The following is a 27153-nucleotide window of genomic DNA, read 5'->3' as shown; positions in this document are numbered from 1 at the left end:
CCTATCAGTACCACAGCTTTGTCCCCGCCCCATGCGTCTCCATGACAACCACGCACTTTCAGCACTCTTTAGAGAACAAAACCCCACAAGCCACACACGTGTGAGAGATACTGTCACAAATCTATTGTTTCCTTTACCATTGTATTAAAACAAAAAAGGCTTCCCTCAGTACACGAGCTACTAATTCGGTGCATTTATCCTCACATTCGTCCACAGATGTGACTGAATACTAACACAACACATGAAGAAAATAAATACACACTATCGCAAGCCAATTTGACATTTAATCATGTGCAGGGTATAAATGATACATATCTGTAATTCAATTTGCACTAGTTAAAATGCTAATTCTTGATTTCTGTAAATCTATTTCAACATGTTATGTCTGATATTTCATATATCTGGAAATGGATTTCAAATATCAATGCATTAAAGAGTAATTAATGATATTTTAAAATACTTTTTTACTAGCTACAATTGCATTACATATACAGTATTTGAAATGAATATTCCCACTAGTGAAAACTAAGTTCCAGATCTCAAAAATTAGCATTTTCAAAAGTTATAATTCAACTGTTCATTTCAGGAATGGAAATTTGTAGCATTAAAAATATAATTATTAATATAAAAAAAAATATATGATTTTTACTAGTAAAGTAGATCATTGCTGATAGGCAAAACTAGAATTTGAACTTGTAGGAAATTAATTAATAGATATCTATTAATTGTGTTTTAAACAGGAATGTATGACAAATCATTGTGAAATTCTAATAGCAAAAATGCAGCTACATCAGTAATAGTTTTTTTTTTTTTTATTTGCTAAAATTCCAATTTAAATCACAAAGGTAATGATGTCATTTTTTATATCAAGAATGATCCTTTTTATAAGTGCAAAATAAATGTATTTACAGATATCAAACATTTTCATTTTCACTAGTAGTAATTCCATTGCCAATATCGAGGATTAGCATTGTAAAAATATATATATTTTTACAAATAGTTTTTTCTTGTTTTGTAGTTAAAATAAAAATAAATAAATCTAGTCGCCTGATTCGCCCTTTTCAAATAATTAACACCTCACGATAACAGCTTTGGTTTTCATGACAATGTGCGAGTGAAATGTGGTTATGTAAGCTGACCTGCTCAGCTGTTGAGTTTAAGAGCGAGAGAACGAGTAGGAGGAAGAATGTGAAAACTGATGTTGTGATGGACAGAGAAACAGATCGCCCGAGGAAAAGAAAAGTAAAAGAGAGAAAAGGAGAGTTCTTTTTAAGCAGTCTAAAGACTTAAAGGCTGTACGTGTGTTGAACAGTAAGAGCTTAGATCAGGGGTTGGCAGCCTTTTTGACATGGAGTGCCATTTTTTATTTCCCTGGTCAATGGCTGTGCCGACAAAAAGCATGCGCATGTATGTGATTTTCTGAAGTGTGAGTCCACTTGTGAAAATGTTTCTATTTTGCATTTTTATATTTTAATCATTTATTTTTCATTACAATTTATATAATCAGCAGTTTGAGTGAAAATGTGTGCAAAACCTGCATGTGAAAAATGTTGCATGTGAATTTTCACAGAGCATCTTGTGAAAGTGCTTTAATGATTAATAGTGGTGTTTTCCTTATTACATCACGTGTTGTTCTGAAAGCATAAAGAAACTAATGAAACACGGAATGTAGGCTGACATCCGTGCAGCCTGACCAAAGCAAAGCGGGCGCGTTTACGTGCGATTAACCGAACGTGAAGCGCTGCCGGCTCGTGATGCGCGAATGGCTTGCACGCGCTGCACGAGTCTGTTGGTTATACTGCAGTCTCATCACATTTTAACTTTTTATTTAGCTTCCCATTCAGCTCATGAAAACACGCTGCGTGATCATGAGGAAGGATTACATCAAGATGTAGATTGGAATGCAGGTGCGGAATTTCATGTGATTAAAATAGTCTACTCCTCTCACGCCGTTGCTGGCGTGCCAGTGATTACCCCTCCGTGTCCAAATGCTGGTACGTGTGTGTAGAGCCGAGGAGGGCGGGGCCGGGGGCGATGGGGCGCGTGAGGGATAAAGGCGGCCGGGGACGACAGTTCGAGAGAGAGAGAGAGAGAATTACAGGCAGCTGTACTGTGTGTTTATGGTTGTGTGTTTTTGGTTAAGTTTATTATTAAACTATTATTTATATTCTTAAGCCGGTTCTCGCCGCCTCCTTTCCACAGAGCCCCCTACAGTGTGCAATAGGTTGCCGACCCCTGGCTTAGACTAATATCAGTCTCATACCACACCAATCCACTCTCATTCTTTATCCATTTGTCTATCACTCTACAAACAGTTAATATTCTTAAACCTTAATCAGGATAAACACGATTGAAAATGAAGCTGTGAGGGATAGAAGTACAGTCTGTTTAATGGGTTGTACTTTCTAAATGTTGTAGATCACGAATGATGTCTAATTATCTCAACCAATTTTTTTCTGGAGTTTCTGGTCAACTGATTGTTTTCTGGCATGATTAATGTTTTGTCAGCTGAACTATCGACACATACAACCCACTGAACAGACCGTACGTTTATCCCTTGCAGCCTTGTTTTCAACCACGAAAAATTAAATATGGCATCTACCCTGACTAAGGTCTACCATGGAAAACAATTTTCCTCACTTTTTTAAGAGGGTTCTGTTCACATTGTAATAAAGGTCTGTCCTTTTGGATCCAACAGCACTACCACATTCTGTACAGTCCGATTTATACTTCTGCATCGGAGTTATGCCATAGCCTGATGCGTACCTCTTCAAAAATATGACTAATTTTCATGTCTACACAGACCAAAACAGCTGGGATTAGTCCGCTTTGTCACCAGAGACCATCCCCAGAATGTTTCAAAAGTTATTTGAGGTACCTGCGCAGTTCCTCCAAAGTTATTTTAATATGCATAATATTACATTGTAGTTGGGCTCGTTTAAATCAGGAGCATCTGCTATTCTATATATTCAATTAATGTGTCATAAAGTTACACGCAACAAAAGAAACATCTGTTTACAACTTATACACTCGTATAAAACCTTGTTTTCATAGTTTTTACTCTCTCTATGTTTAGTCTGTGAGTGAAATGATATGCTTGTTGTATTCTACTTGTGACCTTTCCGTTTGTTGTTTTGTACGATCTGTTCCAATGATGTTTTGACCGCATGTTTGACAGTATGGTGTACAGTAAATAATATATATTTAAAAATACATATTTCATAAGTTATGAAAACAGAACACTTTTAATTTTCAGTATATAAAAACTGCCTATATGCAATGCATCCAGCTTCTATGCTTTAAAACAACATCCTTTTTTGTGCTATTTAATTTGATAGGTTTTCTTAGTGTAGAGCGTCAACGTATATAATTTATTATTATTAAAGTGACTCAAGAGTCAGCATTCGGTGTATGCTTGAATTATTTTCTCTCGGAGTATGCATTGCCAGAAAACATTTAAAATATTTAACATATTAAATAACATGTCCCTGAATCTCAAGATGGTCATATACTTAGATGAACTCATTTTAAATGCTACAGTAATTTAACAAGTACTTTTAAATCTAGGAATTACATTGCTTTTGTTTGTTTATAAAATGTACAATTATTCCAGAAAGGCATTTCTCTCTATACACAAGCACTTTGGCTGTATAAGAACGATGCAGACACAACAACGCAGAACTTTAAATGCAAACGTAAATCAATCTTTAGAGGTAGTTAATTAAAAGTTTAATGCCATATCAGGAGCTATTCTCATGGCATGAACTGTGTTGTTTATAAAGGGTTTACGTTTTTCAATGAGTACATAACGAGTTATATAAATATAATAAATAATTATAAAAGGGTAAAACAGCAAGGCCGATTAATCGGCCGATATTTGGCCATTTTGCGATTACTAACCGATAACAGTGTTTGCTTGAATACGAGTGTTAACTTTACCTTGTGTCAGTTCCAAAATCTACCAACAGATTTGTCAATGGCTGGTCAACACTTCCGGTTTTCAACAATTTTCTTTCAAGTTTAATGCAATCAAATGTAATATGTAAATACTGCATTAAATATGTTTTTGTTTCACTTAAGAAATGTTGTGTATTGCAGTTGTTAAATTGTATTATGTTCATCAGCATTTATATCTGCCATCCTGCTCTCTAGATATATCGGTGTCAGATGGCATCGGCCATTGAGAAACCCATATCGGCCGACCACTATTACAAACTAAATTATTAAAAGTCAATTATGTTTTTGGAGCAAGAAACATTGAATAACATTGCAAATGGACTTCATTATATGGCCCGTTTCAATGAAATTATATTTTCACATTAAACTGTAAGCTGGGGTAAGATCCCATAAAGGTCCGACAGCAGCTTCAGAACATCCTCCTGTACATAACACACACAAAGAGGCTGCGCTCGGCCCCAGAGCGACTCTAAACCTCGTTTAGCTCATTAGTATTAGCTCAAGAACTCATCTGATTAGCTTCAGAATGTGCCTGCGGGGTTAATGAATGGAAGCAAAACATTCCCCATTTCCTACCAATGGAATTACATCGCTAATCTAATCATATGAACCAATAAATGACCTACTAAAGAGTCATCACTTCCCAATGGGACACAGATTTGTACTGCTTCAAATAAAACACACAGCACTGAAAATGACAGCGCACCTGTCACGTTTTCCTAAGAGTACACATTTAGACAAAGGCAAAAATCGACACGCACACGCACATAAATATTAATATCTTTCATTTTATTAGTCAACAAAAACACTCATATAAAAAAAGCAATTTCTAGTGATCAAAGTTTTATAATAAATAAATAAATAAATAAGAAGCAATATCTAGTGAAGAAAAGTATAAATAAAATTATAAATAAATATTTAAAATAAATAAAATAAAAATAAATTAAATGAATAACTAAAAGCAATTTGCAGTGATCAAATATTTAGAGCAAAGCAAAACTACAAAAATGTATATTTAGAATATAGGACTTTCCATGATGTTTGAAAGATTTTACTCTTTGCCATGCCTTTTACAGGCCTGAAAATAATTGTAAAATTCCCTAATATTTCCAGGTTGACTGTGGGAACACTAGAATTTTAAAGAAAATTACCTTGAGGAGTTCTTTAGGAAAATCATGGCCGCTGTTTAGTCCTTCCAGATTCCCGATGAACTGAGTGCAGGACATCCGCTTGCCAACGTTCTGCCAACAGAAGAGACCAAAACAATCAGCCCTCAAACACCCAATAACACCCTGAAAACTACAATAACCTCACTGTGGAATGAATAAATCTGATCACAATTCTGATCATTAAAGTGAACATCCAACGCCAACCGCAACCCATTTTACATCTGTAAGGGGTCGTTCTGCGCTAAAATAGCTAGACTCGATACGCAATAAATACAACAGAACGCAGGTGTCACCAGGTGCATTTTAAAAGTTAAAGTTCTTTTGAATACAGTGTCCAAAAAAATTGGCACTCCTGCACGAGACAAGAAAAAACAAGAAGATGCTGCGCAGCAGTCAATGACATCTGTTTAGCATGTTACATAAAATACTATTGAACAGTGCAGAAAAATGCAAAATGCATTTGGTGTGAACGGCCCCTAATGTGAAATTTTTCTGAGTAAAAATAGGATATTTAATGGGAATAAAAAAAATGTAGACATGATGGAAAAAAAACAACAACAACATCCAAAAAGGCAATTTTAATTACTAATATATATATATATATATATATATATATGAAGAAAAAAATATTCTCTTCATATTACATTTATGATATAATGACCATGCTACTTTTTATAAGTTATGAAAATGTTATAAAAAATGTGCGTAATTTTCATAAAATTAATGCCACATTAAAAAAAGAAATAAAAAAAATAATAAAAAAAGGGGGGGGGGGGTGGGAACATGTGAGATTTACCTTTATATACATATTAATAAGCCCTAAATAAAGCTGGAATTGATTGTACAGTTTCAACTGTGACATCATCTCCACACCATTATTTTTCCATTTTAACAGACCAATTCTGAGCACACTGAAACTTACCACGGGACATCCGACATTTAAGCTGTGTGTGTGTGTGTGTGTGTGTGTGAGAGAGAGAGAAAGAGAGAAAGAAAGAGAGATAGAGAGAGAGAGCGAGCAGCCAAAAGGGTCTGTTACACATAATAATCTGATAATATGGACTGTTGCGCAGTTTTGTCGGTGCAAAGCAGAAATATCTCAGTTCTTGTCAGAACCGTAAACCTGTTACCATGGCGACAGTGAGCCTGGCCTTTAACAGGCGTTATGTATTAGCTGACGGTCCTAAACCCTTCAACAAAGGCACAGGAGCAACGTAAAAAACAACCCTTGAAGGCGGGAATTGGTGCAGACAGACTGTACAAAATCATATTTTTCACACTTTTTGCATAATTTGGCAAAATTACAGCTTAATTGGAAATGATTGCAAATAAAACATTCTCCTCCCAAATGATATTTCCCTTGATTTTTCTGTTTTCTTCAAATATATCTAATCTCAAGCATGTTATTCACTGATACTTTTGTTGACTTGGTTAACAAGCACACTAACCTTTGAAAAAAACTTAAATTGTTTGGTGTGGTGGAAATACTTTTATAGGAAATTAGAAATTTTTCGTGACATTTTCACACAATAAATATTGAAATGGTTTGTATTTATACAAATACATCATTTAGCATTTTTAAAATTAATATTGAAAGTCTGGGTCAAGGCTAAAACTGTCAAATCTGTACAAAAAAAGGAATTTAAAAGGTACCAAAAATAAAAGTTGAAGGCCTGGTAAAAAGTTTCCAAGTCTTAATGTGACCTACACATAACATGGATTTTCTTCCGTTTTCTCCCCAATTTGGCATGTCCAATTCCCAATGCGCTCTAAGTCCTCGTGGTGGCGTAGTGACCCGCCTCAATCTGGGTGGCGGAGGACGAATCTCAGTTGCCTCCGCATCTGAGACCGTCAATCCGCGCATCTTATCACGTGGCTTGTTGAGCATGTTGCCGCGGAGACATAGCGCGTGTGGAGGCTTCACGCTATTCTCCGCAGCATCCACGCACAACTCACCGAACCACATTATAGTGACCATGAAGAGGTTAACCCAATGTGACTCTACCCACCCTAGCAACCGGGCCAATTGGTTGCTAAGGAAGCCTGACTGGAATCACTCAGCACGTCCTGGATTCGAACTCGTGACTCCAGGTGTGCTGAGATACCCAGGCCCCTCTTTGGAACATTCTTAAATGACACAGGATAACATGGTCATCAGGTTTGGATCATGCCAGCACAAATGCATGCTCATTAAATCAAACGGGGGACATACCGAAAACCAAGACATTCTGAAATTCATATAGATTTTTGAATTCAACTTTCACTACAATTGTTCTGCTGATAATATATAGTGCATTGTGTAGTAAAAAGTGTAGTAAACTGGAAAAGAATGCAAAAAAGAAGTAGTGTTCTCAGACTATTGGATCCAACTTTAAGTTCTTTATATAACGTGTTAGCATTGTGAAACTACACAGCATGCATCCAAGATTTTGACGGCTTTGAACTGATTCTGTTCATCCATGCGTTTACTCACATGGCCGTGCAGGTCTGTGTTGAGCAACATGAGGGCGCAGGTCAATGTATGGACACTGTCTGTGAAGAGTAATACACAAATAAATGAACAACCTTTATACACACAGCTTTCATTGTGTGCAACACACAAACACAGTGTTTTACCTTCAGATAGCTTAAGAGATGAGTTGCACTGCAGGTATCGAAGGGAGAAGTGTGCTAAGATTCGCTCTCTCTCCTGAGTCTCACCCGTCAGAGAGAATTCAATTAGGAACACCCTAAAAAAAAACAAAAGCAATGATAAAAAACACGACAACAAAGATTTATACTGTAGGAGCAAATTATGCTATTATGCTCTATTTTTAAAGGGATAAAAGTAGTCCATATGACATGCACATGATTCCCAGTCTTCTGAAGACATACGATAGTTATTTACTGAATAACAACTTTTACAGAGCTTTTTTGTCATTTTGGGAGATTTACAGCCCCTGGTTACTGTATTCTGTGCAGAGTCAGCGACTTTGAGACAAGCTTTTGCTCTTTTCTAATGTAAGACTAGGCAAGCCTTGTGTGCTTGAGTAGTTTTAAATAAAAATGATCCAAAATTATAGCAATATATTGTTACTGGGACACTTACAATACACAGACAGTTTTACCCTGCTGGTTACAAGCAGTTTTTGGTCACACTACACTGTAGTGTAATTAAACAATTTATTTAAAGAAAAACAGTGTGTCAAAAATATTTGCTATATGAAGCTTCATTCTAGCACATGTAAGAATAATGCCCATTGAAAATGTCCCATTTTATGAGCACATTTTCCTAAAACAATATATGTCTAAGTGCTTTAATAGGCTATTAAATAGAAAAAAAGAGGCAATTTGTTTGCTTGTGTAGACATTAAATGTACTGACCGTAGTGCTTGGTCCAAACTCATTCCAGTAAAATTGAAGTAGTGCAGATATTCTTCTGCCACCAGACGACCGAAGTCATTGCTAAAAGACAAAACAAGACAATCAAAGAAAATGACAATGCAAGAAAACCGAAGGGAGAGAGGGTGACAGACATGTCCAAGACCCATCAGGGACACACTGCACTACAAGATGAATATTCCCATGATACATCTGTCAGAGAGAGAAAGCTCTTAAAGTTCAGATGCTCTGAGCAACCAGGACAGAAGCAGGGAATAAAAGCTGCATGAAATCCTGCTTTATATAACACAAACACCACAGGCAGAGAAACAGAGACAGACACACAACAGAAACAGATAGAGATCGGTGAAAAGGTGACATAAAACAGAGTGAAGATACTCAAAACTCACTGAGAAGAGATTTTAAAGTCAGCATGAAATTAAAACTGACCCCATTTACTTTCTTAATACACATTCCTGGTCTGTGAACGATTCATCAGTGCATCAGTTCATTACCTCAAACCACCTGTCACATAGAGACCACTTGTCACAACCCTTTCCATTCTTTATGGATAAAGCCAAATTTTTTCTCATTGTATGTAATCTTTCACTCATAAATATGTCACATAATGGAAATAAAATGGCTTGCGAATGCCATTTCATGTTGACTTTAATAACTCATTCCAGTACAGTTGATTCCACGAAAACCCATTCTACGAAATGCATGTACATTTCTAAACCATTATTATTATTATTATTATATATTATTTATAATGTGAACTGAACTAAACTTAACTAAAAACTAAACATACAAACAAAACAAAAAACAAATCAAAACAAAAACTAAACTAAAAACATGAATCTTAAAACAAAACTGCAAAAAATAAAAAAAATAAAACAAAGAAAAAAATAAAAGCTAAGCTAAACTAAAAGCACACAACAAAAAAATTAATTAAAAAGCACAAACAAAAAACAAACAAAACCAAAAATAAATAAATAAATACAAAAACACCCCCCAAAGAAAAACCAAGCCAAAACAAAATGCAAACCAAACAAAAAACAAAAAACACAAAACCAAAACAATCCCAGAAAACAAACAAAACTAAAAGCACAAAACAAAAACAAAACAACCCCAAAGAACTAACTAAACAAAAATAAAAGCACAAACAAAACCAAGCCAATAAATAAATAAATAAAACAACAACCAAAACAACAATAAAAAAAAACTAAATTAAAAGCACACAAATCAAACCAAAAAACAAAACAAAACAAAACCAAGCAAAAAAAAAAAATAAATAAACTAAAAGCACACATAAAAAAACAAAAAAAAAACAAAATAAGACCAAACTAAAACAACCGCACCAAAGAACTAACTAAACAAAAATAAAAGCACAAACAAAAAACAAACCAAAAATAAATAAATAAAGTACAACCCCCCCCAAAGAAAAACCAAGCCAAAACAAAATGCAAACCAAACAAAAAAAAAAAAACTAAAAACACAAAACCAAAACAATCCCAGAAAACAAACAAAACTAAAAGCACAAAACAAAAACCAAACAAAACCAAAAATCAAACAAAACAACCCCAAAGAACTAACTAAACAAAAATAAAAGCACAAACAAAACCAAGCCAATAAATAAATAAATAAAACAACAACCAAAACAACAATAAAAAAAACTAAACTAAAAGCACACATAAAAAAACAAAAAAAAAAACAAAATAAGACCAAACAAAAACAACCCCACCAAAGAACTAACTAAACAAAAATAAAAGCACAAACAAAAAAACAAACAAAACCAAAAATAAATAAATAAATAAAGTACAACCCCCCCAAAGAAAAACCAAGCCAAAACAAAATGCAAACCAGAACAAAAAAACTAACAAACTAAAAACACAAAACCAAAACAATCCCAGAAAACAAACAAAACTAAAAGCACAAAACAAAAACCAAACAAAACCAAAAATCAAACAAAACAACCCCAAAGAACTAACTAAACAATAATAAAAGCACAAACAAAACCAAGCCAATAAATAAATAAAATAAAACAACAACCACAACAACAACAACAATAAAAACACTAAACTAAAAGCACACAAATAAAAATAAATAAACCAAGCCAAAAAAACAAACAAAAACAACAACCACAAAAACTAAACTAAAAGGACAAAAAAACAAACAAAAAACAAACTAAAAGCATACAGACCATAAAAAAAAAACAAAAAACAAAAAAAAAACACACAAGCCAAAACAAACTAAAACAACAACCACAAAGAGCTAAACTAAAAATAAATAAACAAACAAACAAAAATAAAACAAAACAACAAAAACTGCACAAAATGTACTATTTCTGGTCACACACTGCTAAAGAGTCCATATGTCATGACTATGAAGGGAACGTCCAAGACTCTTGAGATTTGAAGAAGGTCGCACAGTTTACTCACTTTTTACTCAGATGACGTGCGATATCACACTTCCTGAATCCGTCAAGGTTGAAGAGTCGTTTGGCCAAACGTTTGGCAGCTTCCAGGTCGGCACGGTTGCCGTTACTGAGTGTTTCATTACTACCCAAACCCAAACGCTCACACAGTTCCTGATCCAGATCTGCGTCTGCAGCAAAGCGAGGTGACTTCTCTCTGAACAAATACACAAACAAATCAGTTGGTGAAGCAAATTATGTCATCTGAAACAATTTTGTACAGAGACATTTTCTGTTTCCAAAACAATATTGAAATCCTGGACTGAATTTCCTCACTGAAAATATACTGTATAACTACTGTATAAAAATGTACCATTGTTTCCGCCAAGATACCGTTTCAGTTACTACAAAAAAACTGCAATTAAGATGATGATTCTGAAAGCTCTTTACTCCGATTTAAAGAAATCCCATATTATTGTATTATAATTTTGCAGTAGTAACAATATACAGTATATACGCTATATATACTGGGAACATTTTAGTAGTTTTGGTATACAGATGTTTACAGAAACACAGTGCAACCGTCATAAATCAGGCCTGATGTTCAGACTTCACATTTCCATTGAGTAATTCTGATAAACTGTTATTGCTACAGTATTCATCTAATATCTCCTGATTTCTGCAAATGAACACAGGACAGACAGCCAGAAGTCCTCATCTCACCTTCTTTCTTATCAATGAGTCATGCTTAAATCCACATGAAAAACAAACTATCTGCCGAATGTGTGAAACTCAAACAGAGACAGTGGAAATCAAAGCTATCGTTCTTAAAGGGACAGGCCTCGTATTTTTGTACTCCTGAAATTTTAGATTTTTTAAAATGTTTTTGTGTGAACAAATAGCTACATTTCTAGTTTCAACATTATTTGTACATCAGACCTTGTTTGGTTTTTGATCACTGAAAATAGGTAGCACGCATCAATTTACGCATTAGAGCCACATTGAGAGCCACACATCTCTGGGATTTAACCCTATAGGGCCTCAAAAACAAAGATCCAAACAGAAAAGTTTGTTCCGAATCAGAATCTAAAAGGATATTAAGATACGTTTAATACTTGAGGAATTATAAGCACTCCAACTTGGACCAATAACACACAAAAAGGTTATTTTCCCATTTTTGGACTCACACCATTGGCATCAAATTGCAACAAAGGGTGCTGAAGTCAACTGATTTGAGTAATGGACCATACGATCTCTGTGTAAAAATAAAAGAATGACGCTGACACCTTTCTAAGGTTATTTGTTTGACCTGTAGTTTTGCTCTAGAATCATAGGCGAAATTTGACATTTTGACCTCCTCTACAAAATGAAGGATCACTCCGTAAATGTTGCTCCATGGTGTTGAATCTTTTGTTAGTGTACAGTGATACACTAACATCTTTTCCAAAAGCCTCTACCTGTATCCAGGTGTGATGCACCTAACCTCCGCAGCAGAACAGTGCCAACAAAACACAGCGTGGCCCTTTTTTCTTGAAACTTTGCTGAAGCGCTTCTCGGATGTGCCCTTCTGGATTTGAGCCATGTTTGTATTAACACCGCTTTCTGCACTTCACCCGAGCTGCTTATTCAGCGGCTGATCTGTATATCTCCTGAGGCATTCTGGTCATGGACGTGCCTTTGAACATCTGCTGCTGACTGAATTAATCCATCCTCGGTGTTTGGTGGTTTTTAAAAGAGCCCACCCCAGGTCTCTATGATATTCTGCTCTTAAGATATGGCTTGGGTCCTTCCTTCATAAATCTAACCAAGCATTTTATCATTTGCCAAGTAAAAAAATAGTCCAATCACTTAGAAAAGTAACCTCACACCTCTCCTCAAGCTGCAACATGGGATATCTGTAGTCCAAAGATCTTGGATTTTCAATCCCTCCTTCTCCAATCACAATGTTTTGCCCACAAACTTGGCAGATATTTCTTTCCCAATGAGTTTCCCACTCTCATCCTCTCTCTTTCTCTCTTGCATTATAAACTTTGCAATCGTTTCCCACGGACCTTCTCAGCTCAATGTGGCATGTCACATCTCTCAGTCTTTCCCTCTTCAGTGGCTCCTCAGTTCACACGCTCTCTTACTTTAGACATTTTCTACTCTTTTAACGTCTTTTTCCACTTCACCATGAATCTCCTTAAAGAAAGCAGATTTCCACATGGAATCTGTGCCTGCAGAACTGCAACGCCCATCATCAACAAAGGTCAAACCTCCTGTCTCTTGTGTTTTTGTTCAAATATTTGTTTAAGGGTCAATGACGTGATGCTCTTTTTTTAATTTTTTTTTTTTTTTTAGATATATTAGGTTATTTAAAAATACATTAAAATTCAATTTACACAAAACAATAACTTGTTAAATAACTGATGAAGAACAAGTTTCCAACTTCTGAGTTCATTTTGTCATTTTCAGGGTTATTTTGATATTTATTTTTGGGGTTAAAGTGAACCGTCTAAGAGGTGTAAACACTTAGTTAAATATAATAATTAAATAAATTCAGTACAAGTCACATTAAAAGCTGAAATCCATGAAAAACTAAATGTTGGCATGAGATGTTTGGAATAATCTCTTGTTATTATTTCTTTTATATATATATATATATATATATATATATATACACACACACACACACACACATTTTGTTTTAAAATCTAGTTTAAAATTTTTTTGTCCATCAAATCAAAGTCAGGTGGTGTATTCAACAAGCTGTAGCCATTCTGATGTCATGTGACATAAAAACCAAAACAGAGATGACCCCTTTAGATCCTCATGGTGTGCAGTTTTTATTTATTTTTTTAAATATCATATTTATGAAAACAATCATTTTGTCAGGGGGAGTAACCCCATAAAAAAAAACATCTTGATTTATATTACTCAGAAATATATATATTTATTTATTTACAGTTGTGCTCAAAAGTTCGCATACCCTGGCAGAAATTGTATAATTTTGGCATTGATTTTGAAAATATGACTGATCATGCAAAAAAAAAAAAACTGTCTTTTATTTAAGGATAGTGATTATATGAAGCCATTTATTATCACATAGTTGTTTGGCTCCTTTTTAAATTATAGTGATAACAGAAATCACCCAAATGGCCCTGATCAAAAGTTTACATACCCTTGAATGTCTGGCCTTGTTTCAGACACACAAGGTGACACACACAGGTTTAAATGGCAATTAAAGGTTAATTTCCCACACCTGTGGCTTTTTAAATTGCAATTAGTGTCTGTGTATAAATAGTCAATGAGTTTGTTAGCTCTCACGTGGATGCACTGAGCAGGCTAGATACTGAGCCATGGGGAGCAGAAAAGAACTGTCAAAAGACCTGCGTAACAAGGTAATGGAACTTTATAAAGATGGAAAAGGATATAAAAAGATATCCAAAGCCTTGAAAATGCCAGTCAGTACTGTTCAATCACTTATTAAGAAGTGGAAAATTTGGGGATCTCTTGATACCAAGCCAAGGTCAGGTAGACCAAGAAAGATTTCAGCCACAACTGCCAGAAGAATTGTTCAGGATACAAAGAAAAGCCCACAGGTAACCTCAGGAGAAATACAGGCTGCTCTGGAAAAAGACGGTGTGATTGTTTCAAGGAGCACAATACGACGATACTTGAACAAAAATGAGCTGCATGGTCGAGTTGCCAGAAAGAAGCCTTTACTGTGACAATGCCACAAATAAGCTCGGTTACAATATGCCCGACAACACCTTGACACACCTCACAGCTTCTGGCACACTGTAATTTGGAGTGACGAGACCAAAATAGAGCTTTATGGTCACAACCATAAGCACTATATTTGGAGAGGGGTCAACAAGGCCTATAGTGAAAAGAATACCATCCCCACTGTGAAGCATGGTGGTGGATCACTGATCCACCACCATGGGGGGGGGGGGGGTGAGCTTTAAAGGCACGGGGATTCTTGTGAAAATTGATGGCAAGATGAATGCAGAATGTTATCAGAAAATACTGGCAGACAATTTGCATTCTTCTGCACGAAAGCTGCACATGGGACGCTCTTGGACTTTCCAGCGCGACAATGACCCTAAGCACAAGGCCAAGTTGACCCTCCAGTGGTTACAGCAGAAAAAGGTGAAGGTTCTGGAGTGGCATCACAGTCTCCTGACCTTAATATCATCGAGTCACTCTGGGGAGATCTCAAACGTGCGGTTCATGCAAGACGACCAAAGACTTTGCATGACCTGGAGGCATTTTGCCAAGACGAATGGGCAGCTATACCACCTGCAAGAATTTGGGGCCTCATAGACAACTATTACAAAAGACTGCACGCTGTCATTGATGCTAAAGGGGGCAATACACAGTATTAAGAACTAAGGGTATGCAGACTTTTGAACAGGGGTCATTTCATTTTTTTCTTTGTTGCCATGTTTTGTTTTATTATTGTGTCATTCTGTTATAACCTACAGTTGAATATGAATCCCACAAGAAATAAAAGAAATATGTTTTGCCTGCTCACTCATGTTTTCTTTAAAAATGGTACATATATTACCAATTCTCCAAGGGTATGCAAACTTTTGAGCACAACTGTACCTTGAAATATATATATATATATATATATATATATATATATATATATATATATATATATATATATATATATATATATATATATATATAAAAATCAAATTAATGAGGTTGTCACGTGCATTCAAGGCAGTATTTTAATACATAAAAATATATTTAAGATTTTTATATATATATATAATATGGTTACATCCCTTTATATTTATAAATTTTACATCAATAAACTTATTTTGTGGAATATACATGTTTTTAAAAATGTATAAATCCAACATGAACACAAGGATAATATTTTTATATACTTCTGGGACAACCTTATTTGTCAACAACCCTTTAGTGTTAAATATTTGACAATGCTTTCAGCTGCCAATAAAGAGTACTATTACCTCCATTTAACACTTTAAATCAATTCCAAAGAATTCAGCACAGAAAGAAAAATCTGCATATTCCTAGAGATCTGTATACCTTCAACACAACATAAGAAATCACATTTATCATTTATATTTTTCTTTGGGAATACTCTGTTTGCATGAGTGCAAAAGACAGGAGAGAGAAGAGAAAAAAGAGAGAGAGAGAGAGAATTTGGATTGAGTTTTTCTGTCATTGGCCTTTACGTTTGTCCAAGCAACTCTACAATGTTGCTACTGTTCGTGCCATATCAAACGGACAACACACACACTTTTGATTGACATACCAACTGAGCTCACTCAATGTAAAAGTAAGAATTAAGTAAGTATTTGGGTCACAGATATGCTAACCAGTGAAAATCATGTTGATCTTTTATTTAAACTGTTGCAGCTGATCACAGGTCCTGTTTAAATAAAATAAATGACTTACTGTCACCACCTAGTGGTTCAGTTTAGCTGCTCAAGGAGAACAGAATAAGAGTGCTGTGCCAGAAATGAACTTTTTAATGTAAACAGTATTAATTTTCAGTCATTTTGCTAACCATTATAAGTGCTTATTTTTTCTAATTAAATAAATTCACAGTGTGTTGCCCATTTATGACGAATACTTCTATTGAATCAAACAACTGAAATACATTTTCAATCAGTTACCTATAAAATCAAACTGAATATTTGCAAGTATTTGCACTCTCTAAATGGTCACTATATTGCATTATATACACTGGCGGCCAAAAGTTTGGAATAATGTACAGATTTTGCTGTTTCGGAAGGAAATTGGTACTTTAATTCACCAAAGTGGCATTCAACTGATCACAAAGTATAGTCAGGACATTACTGATGTAAAAAACAGCACCATCACTATTTGAAAAAAGTCATTTTAGATCAAATCTAGACAGCAGCCATCACTCCAACACCTTATCCTTGAGTAATCATGCTAAATTGATCATTTGGTACTAGAAAATCACTTGCCATTATATCAAACACAGTTGAAAGCTATTTGGTTCGTTAAATGAAGCTTAACATTGTCTTTGTGTTTGTTTTTGAGTTGCCACAGTATGCAATAGACTGGCATGTCTTAAGGTCAATATTAGGTCAAAAATGAAACCGCTTTCTCTAGAACAAGAGGATAAGTACATCAGAGTCTCTAGTTTGAGAAATAGACGCCTCACATGTCCTCAGCTGACAGCTTCATTGAATTCTACCCGCTCAACACCAGTTTCATGTACAACAGTAAAGAGAAGACTCAGGGGTGCAGGCCTTATGGGAAGAATTGCAAAGAAAAAGCCACTTTTGAAACAGAAAAACAAAAAGAAAAGGTTCGAGTGGGCAAAGAAACACAGACATTGAACAACAGATAATTGGAAAAGAGTGTTATGGATCTTAACCCCATTGAGCTTTTGTGGGATCAGCTAGACTGTAAGGTGCGTGAGAAGTGCCCGACAAGACAGACACATCTATGGCAAGTGCTACAGGAAGTGTGGGGTGAAATGTCACCTGAGTATCTGGACAAACTGACAGCTAGAATAACAAGGATCTGCAGAGCTGTCATTGCTGCACATGGAGGATTTTTTGATGAGACATCTTTGAAGTATTTTAAGAAGTTCTGAACATTTTTGTCATATTGTAATAGTAATTTTTCACATTATTAATGTCCTGACTATACACTGTGATCAGCTGAATGCCACTTTGGTGAATAAAAGTACTAATGTCTTTCCATAAGAGCAAAATCTGTACATTATTCCAAACTTTTGGCTGTCGGTGTATGTGTATATATATATATAATTTTTTTCCCCTTTCTTTCAAGTTTTCAGAGCTGCAGAGACACTAAACCCATAACTAGTTAGGCCTAAAGTAGAATATTATTAAATATGTCAAATGTTAGATAACAAATAACACAACATGGGCATTCTTTGTCCTCTCATTTTTAAAGTCAGTGGCATTTTGCTCACTTTCTGTGGCATTTGTGTTCATTTCTGACCCTGATGCAGTGCACTGCTGCATATAGTGACTCTATACAGATTTAACATTTACTACAGGTGCCAACTCTTTTATGGGACCAAAATATAAGATATATCTTATATTTGATACAGCATGCATTTTATAATTCAGCATTTACCGAGCAACATTCCTTTGATTGTAAAAATAAATATACGTTATTTCTCAAACCATTCCCAGCCACCTGCTTTGTGTTTGTTCTTGGTTATGGATGCAAAATTGTCCCCAAAAGTGAGCTAAATCTGACAAATCCTCCTTCGGGGGGCATTCAGGGATGTTCTCAATTATATAACTGTTTAAATAAATATTGCAAAAGTAAAAAAACATCCATTGGAGTTAGGGTTAGTCTAGAGTGACTATGACTAGATTGATGCATGACGTCTATGATGTGTCCCTATTTGAAAGCCAAGTAAACCAGCGCGTGTGTGTGTGTGTGTGTGTGCACGTATGTGTGAAGGTGAACTATGCGGCAGTTACTTTAGTCCTCTGTCAGCTATCAGCTTCGTCTTTCATTTTTCCTTCACACACACACACACACACACACACACACACACACACACACACACACACACACACCTGGCTGAACTCAGACTGCGGTATAAAAGTCACTCTTTCAATCACAGCAGATGGTAAAAGGTTAACAACAGACAGACTAACAGTTCATTTAAAATCATCACGCAGTAAATTAGCTCGTCTTAGATGAAGGAAATATTCCTCACAATCAACGTCAAGTAATTCAACTCCAACTGGTCAAAACAAATGAAAACCAAGTGAAAATGTCACAGCAGTTTAAAAATGAAGGTGTTAGAGGAAAAACACATGGTATCTGACATTCAGTTCTTATTTAAAATATCAGTAACATATATATAAGCCATAGTTGTGAAGAAAACTCACTTATACTGTATCTCGCTTACGTCTCATGAGATAAGGAAAATATTAATGCTAGTTTACGCCCTCTGCTGGGGAAACTGAACTATAGCAAAGACTGAGTGTATGATATGAAGTCAACATGATCAAAACAGTCCAAACAGACCCTGTTTACTTTCTTAATGTTCCTAGTTTTATTGTGCCTGATTCACTGGTGAATGTTATAAAGAAATATTTTTTTGTCTTTGTTATATTTCATTAAAATGTGATAACTGGTCCTCTGAAATGATTGTCCTGTTCGGTTGACATTACAAATCCTCAAAACTCCTCCTCTCCAACGGCCTGGTTCCATTCTGGTTTTTAATGCCCACTTTTAATGATTTAATCAATCACTGATGGATAAAATCATGTCTTGCCCTTTTTGCTGAATATCCTGTTTATGTCCGAAATGCGGCAGATTACACATGCAAAATAGGTTGTGAGCGTTGCTTCATGTTGACATACATATGTATATTAGTATGCAAGAGGTTGGATATTTGTAAAACATAAAGAAATGGAACAAGGCATACCCCAAAACTGCTACTACTATTTTTGAAGTATGTGGTATGTGCACAGTATGCAAATTCCTTTTGTACAGAAAATGTGCACTGTGTGTGCAGTATGTAGTATGCATTGTATTCTGTATGCCAAAGTATGCTGTATGTAGTATGCATATTGTACACAGCAAGCAAATTTTCCGTACACATGGAAAAAAATCAAATTTGCATAATGTGCTAAATATGCATACTACATACAGCATACTATGGCATACATAATACAATGCATACTACATAATGCACACAGCGCACATTTTCTGTATGCACAGAAAACAAATGCTTTATATGCATACACTATGCAATATGCATATAACATACAGTACTACAGCATTCTACGCATACTACTGTACATCCTGCACACAGTGAAATTTTCTGTACACATGGAAAGAAAATTTGCATACTGTGCCCAATATGCATACTACATACCACAAACAGCATACTATGCATACTACATACTGCACACATTTTCTGTATGAATGGAATAAAAGAAAAACTGCACACTGTGTGCAATATGCATACTACAGCATACTACATACTGCACACATTTTCAGTATGAATGGAATAAAAGAAAATTGCACACTGTGTGCAATATGAATACTACAGCATACTTTGCATACTACATACTGCACACAACACAAATTTTCTTTATGAATGGAACAAAAGAACAATTGCATACTGTGTGCATTATGCATACTACAGCATACTATCCATACTACATAGTGCACACAGTGCAAATTTCATGTATACATGAAAATAAAATTGCATACTGGGCACAATATGCATACTACATACTGCTGCATGTACTTAGTATGCATATTATGCACAGATTTTTCCTGTTCACATGGGATACCGAGATGATCAGCAACATTTGCCATAATGTACAGTATACAACCAGAGTATGTGGAATACTGTTTTAGTACATGCACTTCACAGCATGTACCCTTCCAAGCAGAGTTGTAGTTGTCGAACCACATGGTTAGGCGAAATTTTAAATATATAAAATACATACATATACATTGATTTAAATACAGTATATTAGTAAGTGAGTTGTTGGACATTTGCCTTATAGGAAAAAGGAATGTAATATAATATACTCCCAAACTACTTGTATTATTTTTTCAGTATTTAGTATGTATATTATGTGCAGTATGGAGTATGTGCACAGTATGCAAATGTTCTGTACACAAAAAAAAGTACATTTGCATTCTGTGCAAAATATGCATACTATATACAGCATACTACAGCATTCAGCACACTATGCATACTACATTCTGTACACAGTGCACATCTCCTGTATGCATGGAGAAAAGAAAAACTGCATACTGTGCACAGTATGCATAATACATACTACATACTATGCATACTACATACTGCGCACAGTGCACATTTCCTGTATGCATGGGAAAAAAACATGTGCATACTGCACATATTTAGTACACATTATGCATATTTTCTGCAAAATGTATAGTTTACAATCAGAGTACACTATGTGCAATACTGTTTTAGTATGCACTATATAGTATGCACTGCAAAGTATGCAGTGAACAGTAAACAAATATTCCCTTCCAAGCAAAGCTGAAGTTTACTGATAAAATCTGAATACGAATGTTGACCCACCTGGGCAGTGACAAAGCCGGGTTGCTCTGCCCGTTCCGATCATCTGACCCACTGCTGAGTCGCTCACTGGACGGCGCCCGTGTGGCATCGGTGTCACCTGTTATAGTCAGCGCTGACTCCGAGAGGCTGGGCATCTCTGCGTGCGCCAGTGGAGCGAAACTGAGCTCTACAATTTGCCGTGCGCTCTGGTAAATCTGACCCTGCACCACCTGTGGAGTCAGTGTGGGAAGGTCAAATGTCAGGACAGTCTGAGTGCTCGAGGTCAGCGGGTCAAGACTGTCCAGGCTGCTGTACGAGGTCCCCTTGGCGCGGTAGGACTCCATGATGCTCTCAAAATGCCGACTGAAGGTGTCCAGACTGTCTCCAGACTTTCTGCGAGGACCACGGACCAGAATGGGTGATTTCAGAGCCGAGTGGTCGTTACTGAAATGATCTCGAGGCCTGAAGAAAGAAAGAATTGTTATTTCAGATTTGTCACACAAATGTGAATGAAAATGTGCATTAATGAAGATTTTTTATTTGTCAGTGATAACGAATTTATTTCATGCGCGGGTAATTTTGCTCTTCTACCTGCAACAGATGGGCGACCTGTAAGATGTCTCGGAGTGCCACATGACAAGAAATGCTGTTAGTCACAAAGACACGTGCTTGAAGAAACACACCATATTATATTTTTAAGAATAGACAAAAGAAAAGCCATCAATGCCTGTGTCTGATTCGCTGTTTGGTCAGAGGCGTGTAGCGCGAGCCTGTCTCGTGGAACAGGCACTTGTACAGAGTTATCAATCTATTTTTCTCTGTTTCATTCGTCTGAAAACTGTTTGCTAGAATAAAGTTGTCTATAAGAATGCTGCAAATGATTTCTGATCATCTAAGGAGGTGCTGTGAGTTTATTTTGCTTTATATCCACGGAGGAGTTCGAGGTTAACATGCATTGTGAACGCAACTCTGCAGGTTCAGTAATATCTTTGTAGTAAAGAAACAAAGACGAAAGTAATTAAATCATAAAATAACAGGCTATAAAACACGTTGACCTTGAACATAAAATTGAGTTTCTATTTTATTTTCTTTAGGCAGCATTAACTGGATTACCAAAACACAATACAAACACAAACTCGATAAGAACACAGATTTGGCAGTATTATTTTGGGAACACAAGGGTATTTATTTGGCTTATTTATTATGATTGTTATTTTTACATTTATAATTGTCTAATCGTCTAATAATGATAAATGCAATCGGATATTGCAATGTTTTTGAAGGTGATTACAGATAAAATATTTTTTACGTATCACCCAGCATTAATGCACTGTGTTCAACATCTTTGAAGTTGTTATGACTCATGCACTGTATTCAAAGTTATTCACTGTCCACATCCAGATTAAAAAAATGGCACATAATTGACACCAAAACTGCATTGGAATTAGCTTGTGTAGTAAGCAAATATCATTTCTGGGTGCGGAAGATTATCAGTGAATTATTACTTAAATGTTGGTCTTTTCCTCACACAATGATATTGTACAGCTTCAAAACACATGGATAATTGTTCAGATTGTATGAACTACTATTGTGATACTTTTTTCAGAGCTTGACAGAAATTAGCTGTCAATTGGAAAAGATTTGCTTGAAGGACAATCTTTGTGTTCCACAGAGAAAAAACAAACAGCAAACGTGTTTGGAATAACATGAGGATGAGTAAATAAGGAAAGAACAAATATTTTTGGGTGACAGTGTGTTTGTCTCTTCACACCTCTTATTCATCATTCTGTAAAACTCCTCTTCCTCATGTCGCTCCTGATCGGCCAGTAGTCTCCTCACATCACCCTGCATTCTGACCATCACCCAGCTCGCAACATCCTCCTCTTCCTCCTGTCCATCTGTTCTCCCATTTGGCGGCTCCCCTAATGGGCTGCTCCCGGCACAGGAAGTTCCCATGACACTTCGGTTACTCCCAAACGCTGAATCAGCGTCCTCTTGCTCTGCTAACAGCACCTCGTCGATGTCCGTCTCGCGGTAACAACGGAACGGAACGGCGTCCAGATCGGTCTCGGAGTATTTCAAAGTCCGCCGAATTATTCCAGTTTTGGGGGACGTGCCAGGGGCAGCTGGGGGCGGAGTCACTAGCTCCACCTCCACGTGTTGGACATCATGACTTGCTCTTTGAGCAAGCTCCTCCAGTGGAAGAAAAGTGGGTGGGATTGGGATGGAGTGGCCACTAGGTGGCGCTGTAGAGTCTTCTGGAACATCTAGGTGGAGGTAATTTATGTAAACAAATATTAATTAAGGAATAATTGATGACGGACCGTTGAATTATTGAAAAATAATGCACAACCGAGGTGGTAATGTGGTCACGACGCGCAAGCGGGTGTGCATTATTTTTAAATAATTAAATCGGCCGGAATCTATTATTCTGCTTATACCACGGTTACCACACCCTAAGACATCGTTCAGAGTTTTATCTCAAGACATTTTCTGGTTTTCGTCCCTAAAATACTCTTGTGAGAGGAACTACTTGCTTACGTCACGGATTCAGCATCTTGCTTTGACACAGTCCGAGCCTTCGTTGCTAGTTCGAAAACTGCACTTTAGAATTAGCAACGGAGGATAGCGAGGCTTGCGCTGCTTTACTGGAGCACTTACTGGAATAATAAGGTAGTGCGTTTGTGGGTGTGTGTGCGTGTGTGTGTGTGCGCTGCGTGCAAGTTTGTTTTGGAGGGATCGAAAGAGAGAAACTCAAACTGAGAGAGAGAGAGAGAGATCGCTTCTGGGATTACCTTTTATGTTGCAGCTCTCGTCAGAAGTAACATCGCTTCAAAATAGCCAATATGTAAGTTTAATAACTTCTCAGCAACGAGTGTCGCCATTTTTCTATATAGCTTCTCTGACGAAAACCTTAACAACTGTTTTCAACCCTACTGAGATGCAGGTGTGCGCTGACATGACGGATCTGTTTTTCGCTCGTGAGTAAGTGTGTGCATAATGCATATAATGTATGTGTGTCCACGTGTGTGTGTGAGAGCTTAAGAGAGGGGGAGGGGGAGCGCGAGGGTGTTTCCCTCAGATATTTCAGAATATTACAGAAACTGTTTTATTGATAAAAGTGTATCTACCTGTAGCTTTGATAAAGCTCAAGCCTTCGTTGCTAGTTCGAAAACATCACTTTAGAACTAGCAACGGAGGATGCACTGCTTTTCAGCATTGGAGAAACAAGGTTTTGTGTGTGTGTGTGTGTGTGTGTGTGTGTGTGTGAAAGAGAGATACTGAGAGAGATTGCGTGTGGAATTACCTGTGTTTAAAGTGGCTCTCATCAGTAATTACATTGCTTCAAATTGCCAAATTGTACGTTTTAGTCTCAGCAGCAGCAAGTGTTGCACAGCTTTTCTATTGCTAAACAACTGTTTACAATAACTGAGTCACGGGGGTGCACTGACTTTGCTCCCCAGAGGGCAATTAAGAAGGGGAGGGTTAGCGCGGTGCTTTCCATTATAGCTATGTGAGGCTGATTAGGGCAAAATACATTGAAACATAAAGTTTCACATATTAAAAGTTATTTTGAGTAATAGAAACTGTTGTATTAAGTCGCGGGGGGTGCGGCTCTATTTGTTGGTCACGACTCGAGTCTCAATGTGTGTGTGTGTGTGTGTGTGTGTGTGTGGGTGAGACGAGAGTGAAAGAGAGAGAGAGAGAGAGAGAGAGAGCGAGAGGGGGAGCCCAAGGACACTTTTCAATCGAAACTGAAATAAATGTAGGATATTATAGACATTGTTTGTCATTCTTATCCGATGTACTTAACCAACTAAATGACTTTGTTTATATGGTTATTTTGCTGTGGTATCCTGAAGGGCTCTTTGAAATAACTGAAATAATTTGGTGAAGTGATATGGAACCGTTATGCGGTCAAGACCTGGAACTACTTCATAGTCGTGCGTTTACTGGAAAAATAATCGCAGATCTTTGAGATCAACCAATCAGAATCAAGCATTCAACAGACCTGTGGTATAAACAAATGATAAACAATACTCAGTAAAGGTGTGTGAAAATATGTATATACAGCTCCCCAATGGTGCAAAATTCAGCTCAATAACGTTGCAGTGTTTTGTGACATTTTCCCACTTTCACTCATTTCAGCATATGGAGTAAGAGAATACTTACAGTCGAAAAGATCTATGCTTACCGTAGTCTTAAAATAATCCTGGAAAACCACACTTAAACATAACTGCTTTTTTATGGAGTGTAATGATATTAAAGTGAGCGAAACAGTCAAATTGAGATCAAGAGGCCACTCACTTTTCTCTCGTTTGTTGGCAGTGTTTTCTACAGGAGTGCCAAACAGAAACTCCCATTTGGCACGAGCAATTTTCTGACAGTGAAGAGATGGGCCTGGCATTAAAGAACCACCATCAGACTGCAACACACACACACACACACACACACGAGCTTAAAATAAAGAGTGAACCGCCTGTTCATGCAAACATTATGAAACATAAGCTAAACTAATTTCTGAGTAAATCATTCATTCTGTAAAACCATTTTGACATAAATTGTCACACTGAATTGAATGCGAAAATGTACATATGCTATAACAAACAATTTACACACTGAAACGTATACAACAATTTATGCAAGAATGGTTTAATGTATGATTTGAACATTAAATGCAACAAATTTACGTAAGAATGGTTTTAAATATGATTTACACATCAAACTGAACGCAACAATCAACAAAGATTTTATGAATGATTTACCCATTAAATTGAATGCAACAGTTTGTGCTGAAATGGGTTTACGTATAATTTACACATTAAATTGAATTCAACAATTTACATGATTGATTTATCCATTAATATGAATGCAACATTTTGTGCAGGAATGGGTATACGTATAATATACACGTTAAATTGAATGCAACAATTTACATGATGGATTTACCCACCAAATTTAATGCAACAGTTTGTGCAAGAATGGATTTACGTATGATTTATACATCAAACTGAATGCAAAAACTGATGCAAGAATGGATTAGTTAAATTGAATGTGAAAATTTACATGAGAATGGTTGCACGTTTGACTTACACATTAAATTGAATGCGAAGGTTTACGTAAGAATTGTTTTATGCATGATTACACATTAAATTTAATGCAACAATTTATGTAAAAATTATTTTATTTTTAATTTACATATTAAATTGTGTGGCAATTTACATCAGATTTACTCATTAATTTGATTCATGAATAATTTACACATTAAATTGAATGCAACCAATTATGTAAGAATGTTTTTTCCGAAATAAATTGAAGGAGACAATTAACATATGAACAGTTTCTCGTAGGATTTACACATTAAATTGAATGCAACAATTTACGTAAGAATGGTTTATGTGTTATTGACACATTCAATTGTAATGTGACAATTTACCTAAGAATAGTATTGCGTGTGATTTACACATTTTATAGAAAGGAACAATCTACACAGGAAAGATTTTACAAAAGATTTACACATTGAATTGAATACAAAAATTGTACTAAAGACTGTTCAATTAATTAATTAATTACACAAAGATTCAGGCCCAATAAACTCGCATCTCACCTGTATTCCTGAAGAGTGGTGATCCGATTGGTTGCTGTTCTGGCTGGACTCAGGTGAGAGGCAATCACTGTCCCCTAGACTCCCTGTCACTCCACTGGAACTCGGGGATGACCCTGCCATCCCCTGGTGCTCTCCAAACCCTTGTTCCTCCTCTCCTCTCTCCCTGTCTCCCTCCTCTGGTATGACCGTCCCTAAAAGCAAAGCCTGTCTTCTCCTCCATTCGGCCTGTCTCTGTTGCTGCGTTAGACTGGTCATCTCCTCTACTCTTTTCCCTGGGCTGTGGTTTGCCGAATCGCTCACGTTCTCCTGTCCTCTTTCAGTGACCCCAATCTCGCCCATTCTGTAAACGGGGCTGCTACTCTTGAGAGTCAAACTAAACTTCCCCTCTTCTGTCTTTGCCTGCTCTTTCCAGTGCTGTCTAGAAGTCCAGCTGACTGGAGAATCATCCAAACTTTGACCAATAAACAACCTCCTGGAGATCTCCACACTTTCAGCAATGACGTGGTAATCCCAGTCCTCTTCGTTTAGGAACCAGGGTTCCTCAGAGGTCCATTCATCTCCAGTGTACTGTGGGGGCTTGTGACGGTGCAGGGTGGGG

General features: G+C 36.4%; 1 protein-coding gene across 3 annotated transcripts in view; it reads right to left on the bottom strand.

The window, feature by feature from the left end:
- The window catches only part of LOC127427337 (PH and SEC7 domain-containing protein 1-like), a 65398-nt gene extending 38514 nt beyond the window's left edge, over nt 1–26884 (bottom strand). For 2 of the 3 annotated variants that reach the window (XM_051674892.1, XM_051674893.1), the window contains exons 1-9: nt 26556–26884; nt 25256–25373; nt 22719–23214; nt 20969–21409; nt 10928–11119; nt 8490–8570; nt 7743–7855; nt 7600–7658; nt 5109–5198 (exon numbers count right to left, since the gene is read on the bottom strand). In XM_051674892.1, coding sequence (XP_051530852.1) covers nt 5109–5198; nt 7600–7658; nt 7743–7855; nt 8490–8570; nt 10928–11119; nt 20969–21409; nt 22719–23214; nt 25256–25373; nt 26556–26810 — 1845 coding nt within the window. In that variant the 5' untranslated portion in view covers nt 26811–26884. Of the gene's footprint in view, nt 1–5108; nt 5199–7599; nt 7856–8489; nt 8571–10927; nt 11120–20968; nt 21410–22718; nt 23215–25255; nt 25374–26555 lie in introns of all 3 variants that reach the window. The other variant, XM_051674890.1, reaches the window with a different exon arrangement.
- Between the last annotated feature and the right edge of the window lie 269 nt (nt 26885–27153).

This window comes from Myxocyprinus asiaticus, chromosome 36 (genome assembly GCF_019703515.2).
Source record: "Myxocyprinus asiaticus isolate MX2 ecotype Aquarium Trade chromosome 36, UBuf_Myxa_2, whole genome shotgun sequence".
Taxonomy (NCBI): Eukaryota; Metazoa; Chordata; class Actinopteri; order Cypriniformes; family Catostomidae; genus Myxocyprinus; species Myxocyprinus asiaticus.
The sequence above is the reverse complement of the archived record's forward strand: the minus strand, read 5'-3'. Positions and strand labels throughout refer to the sequence as shown.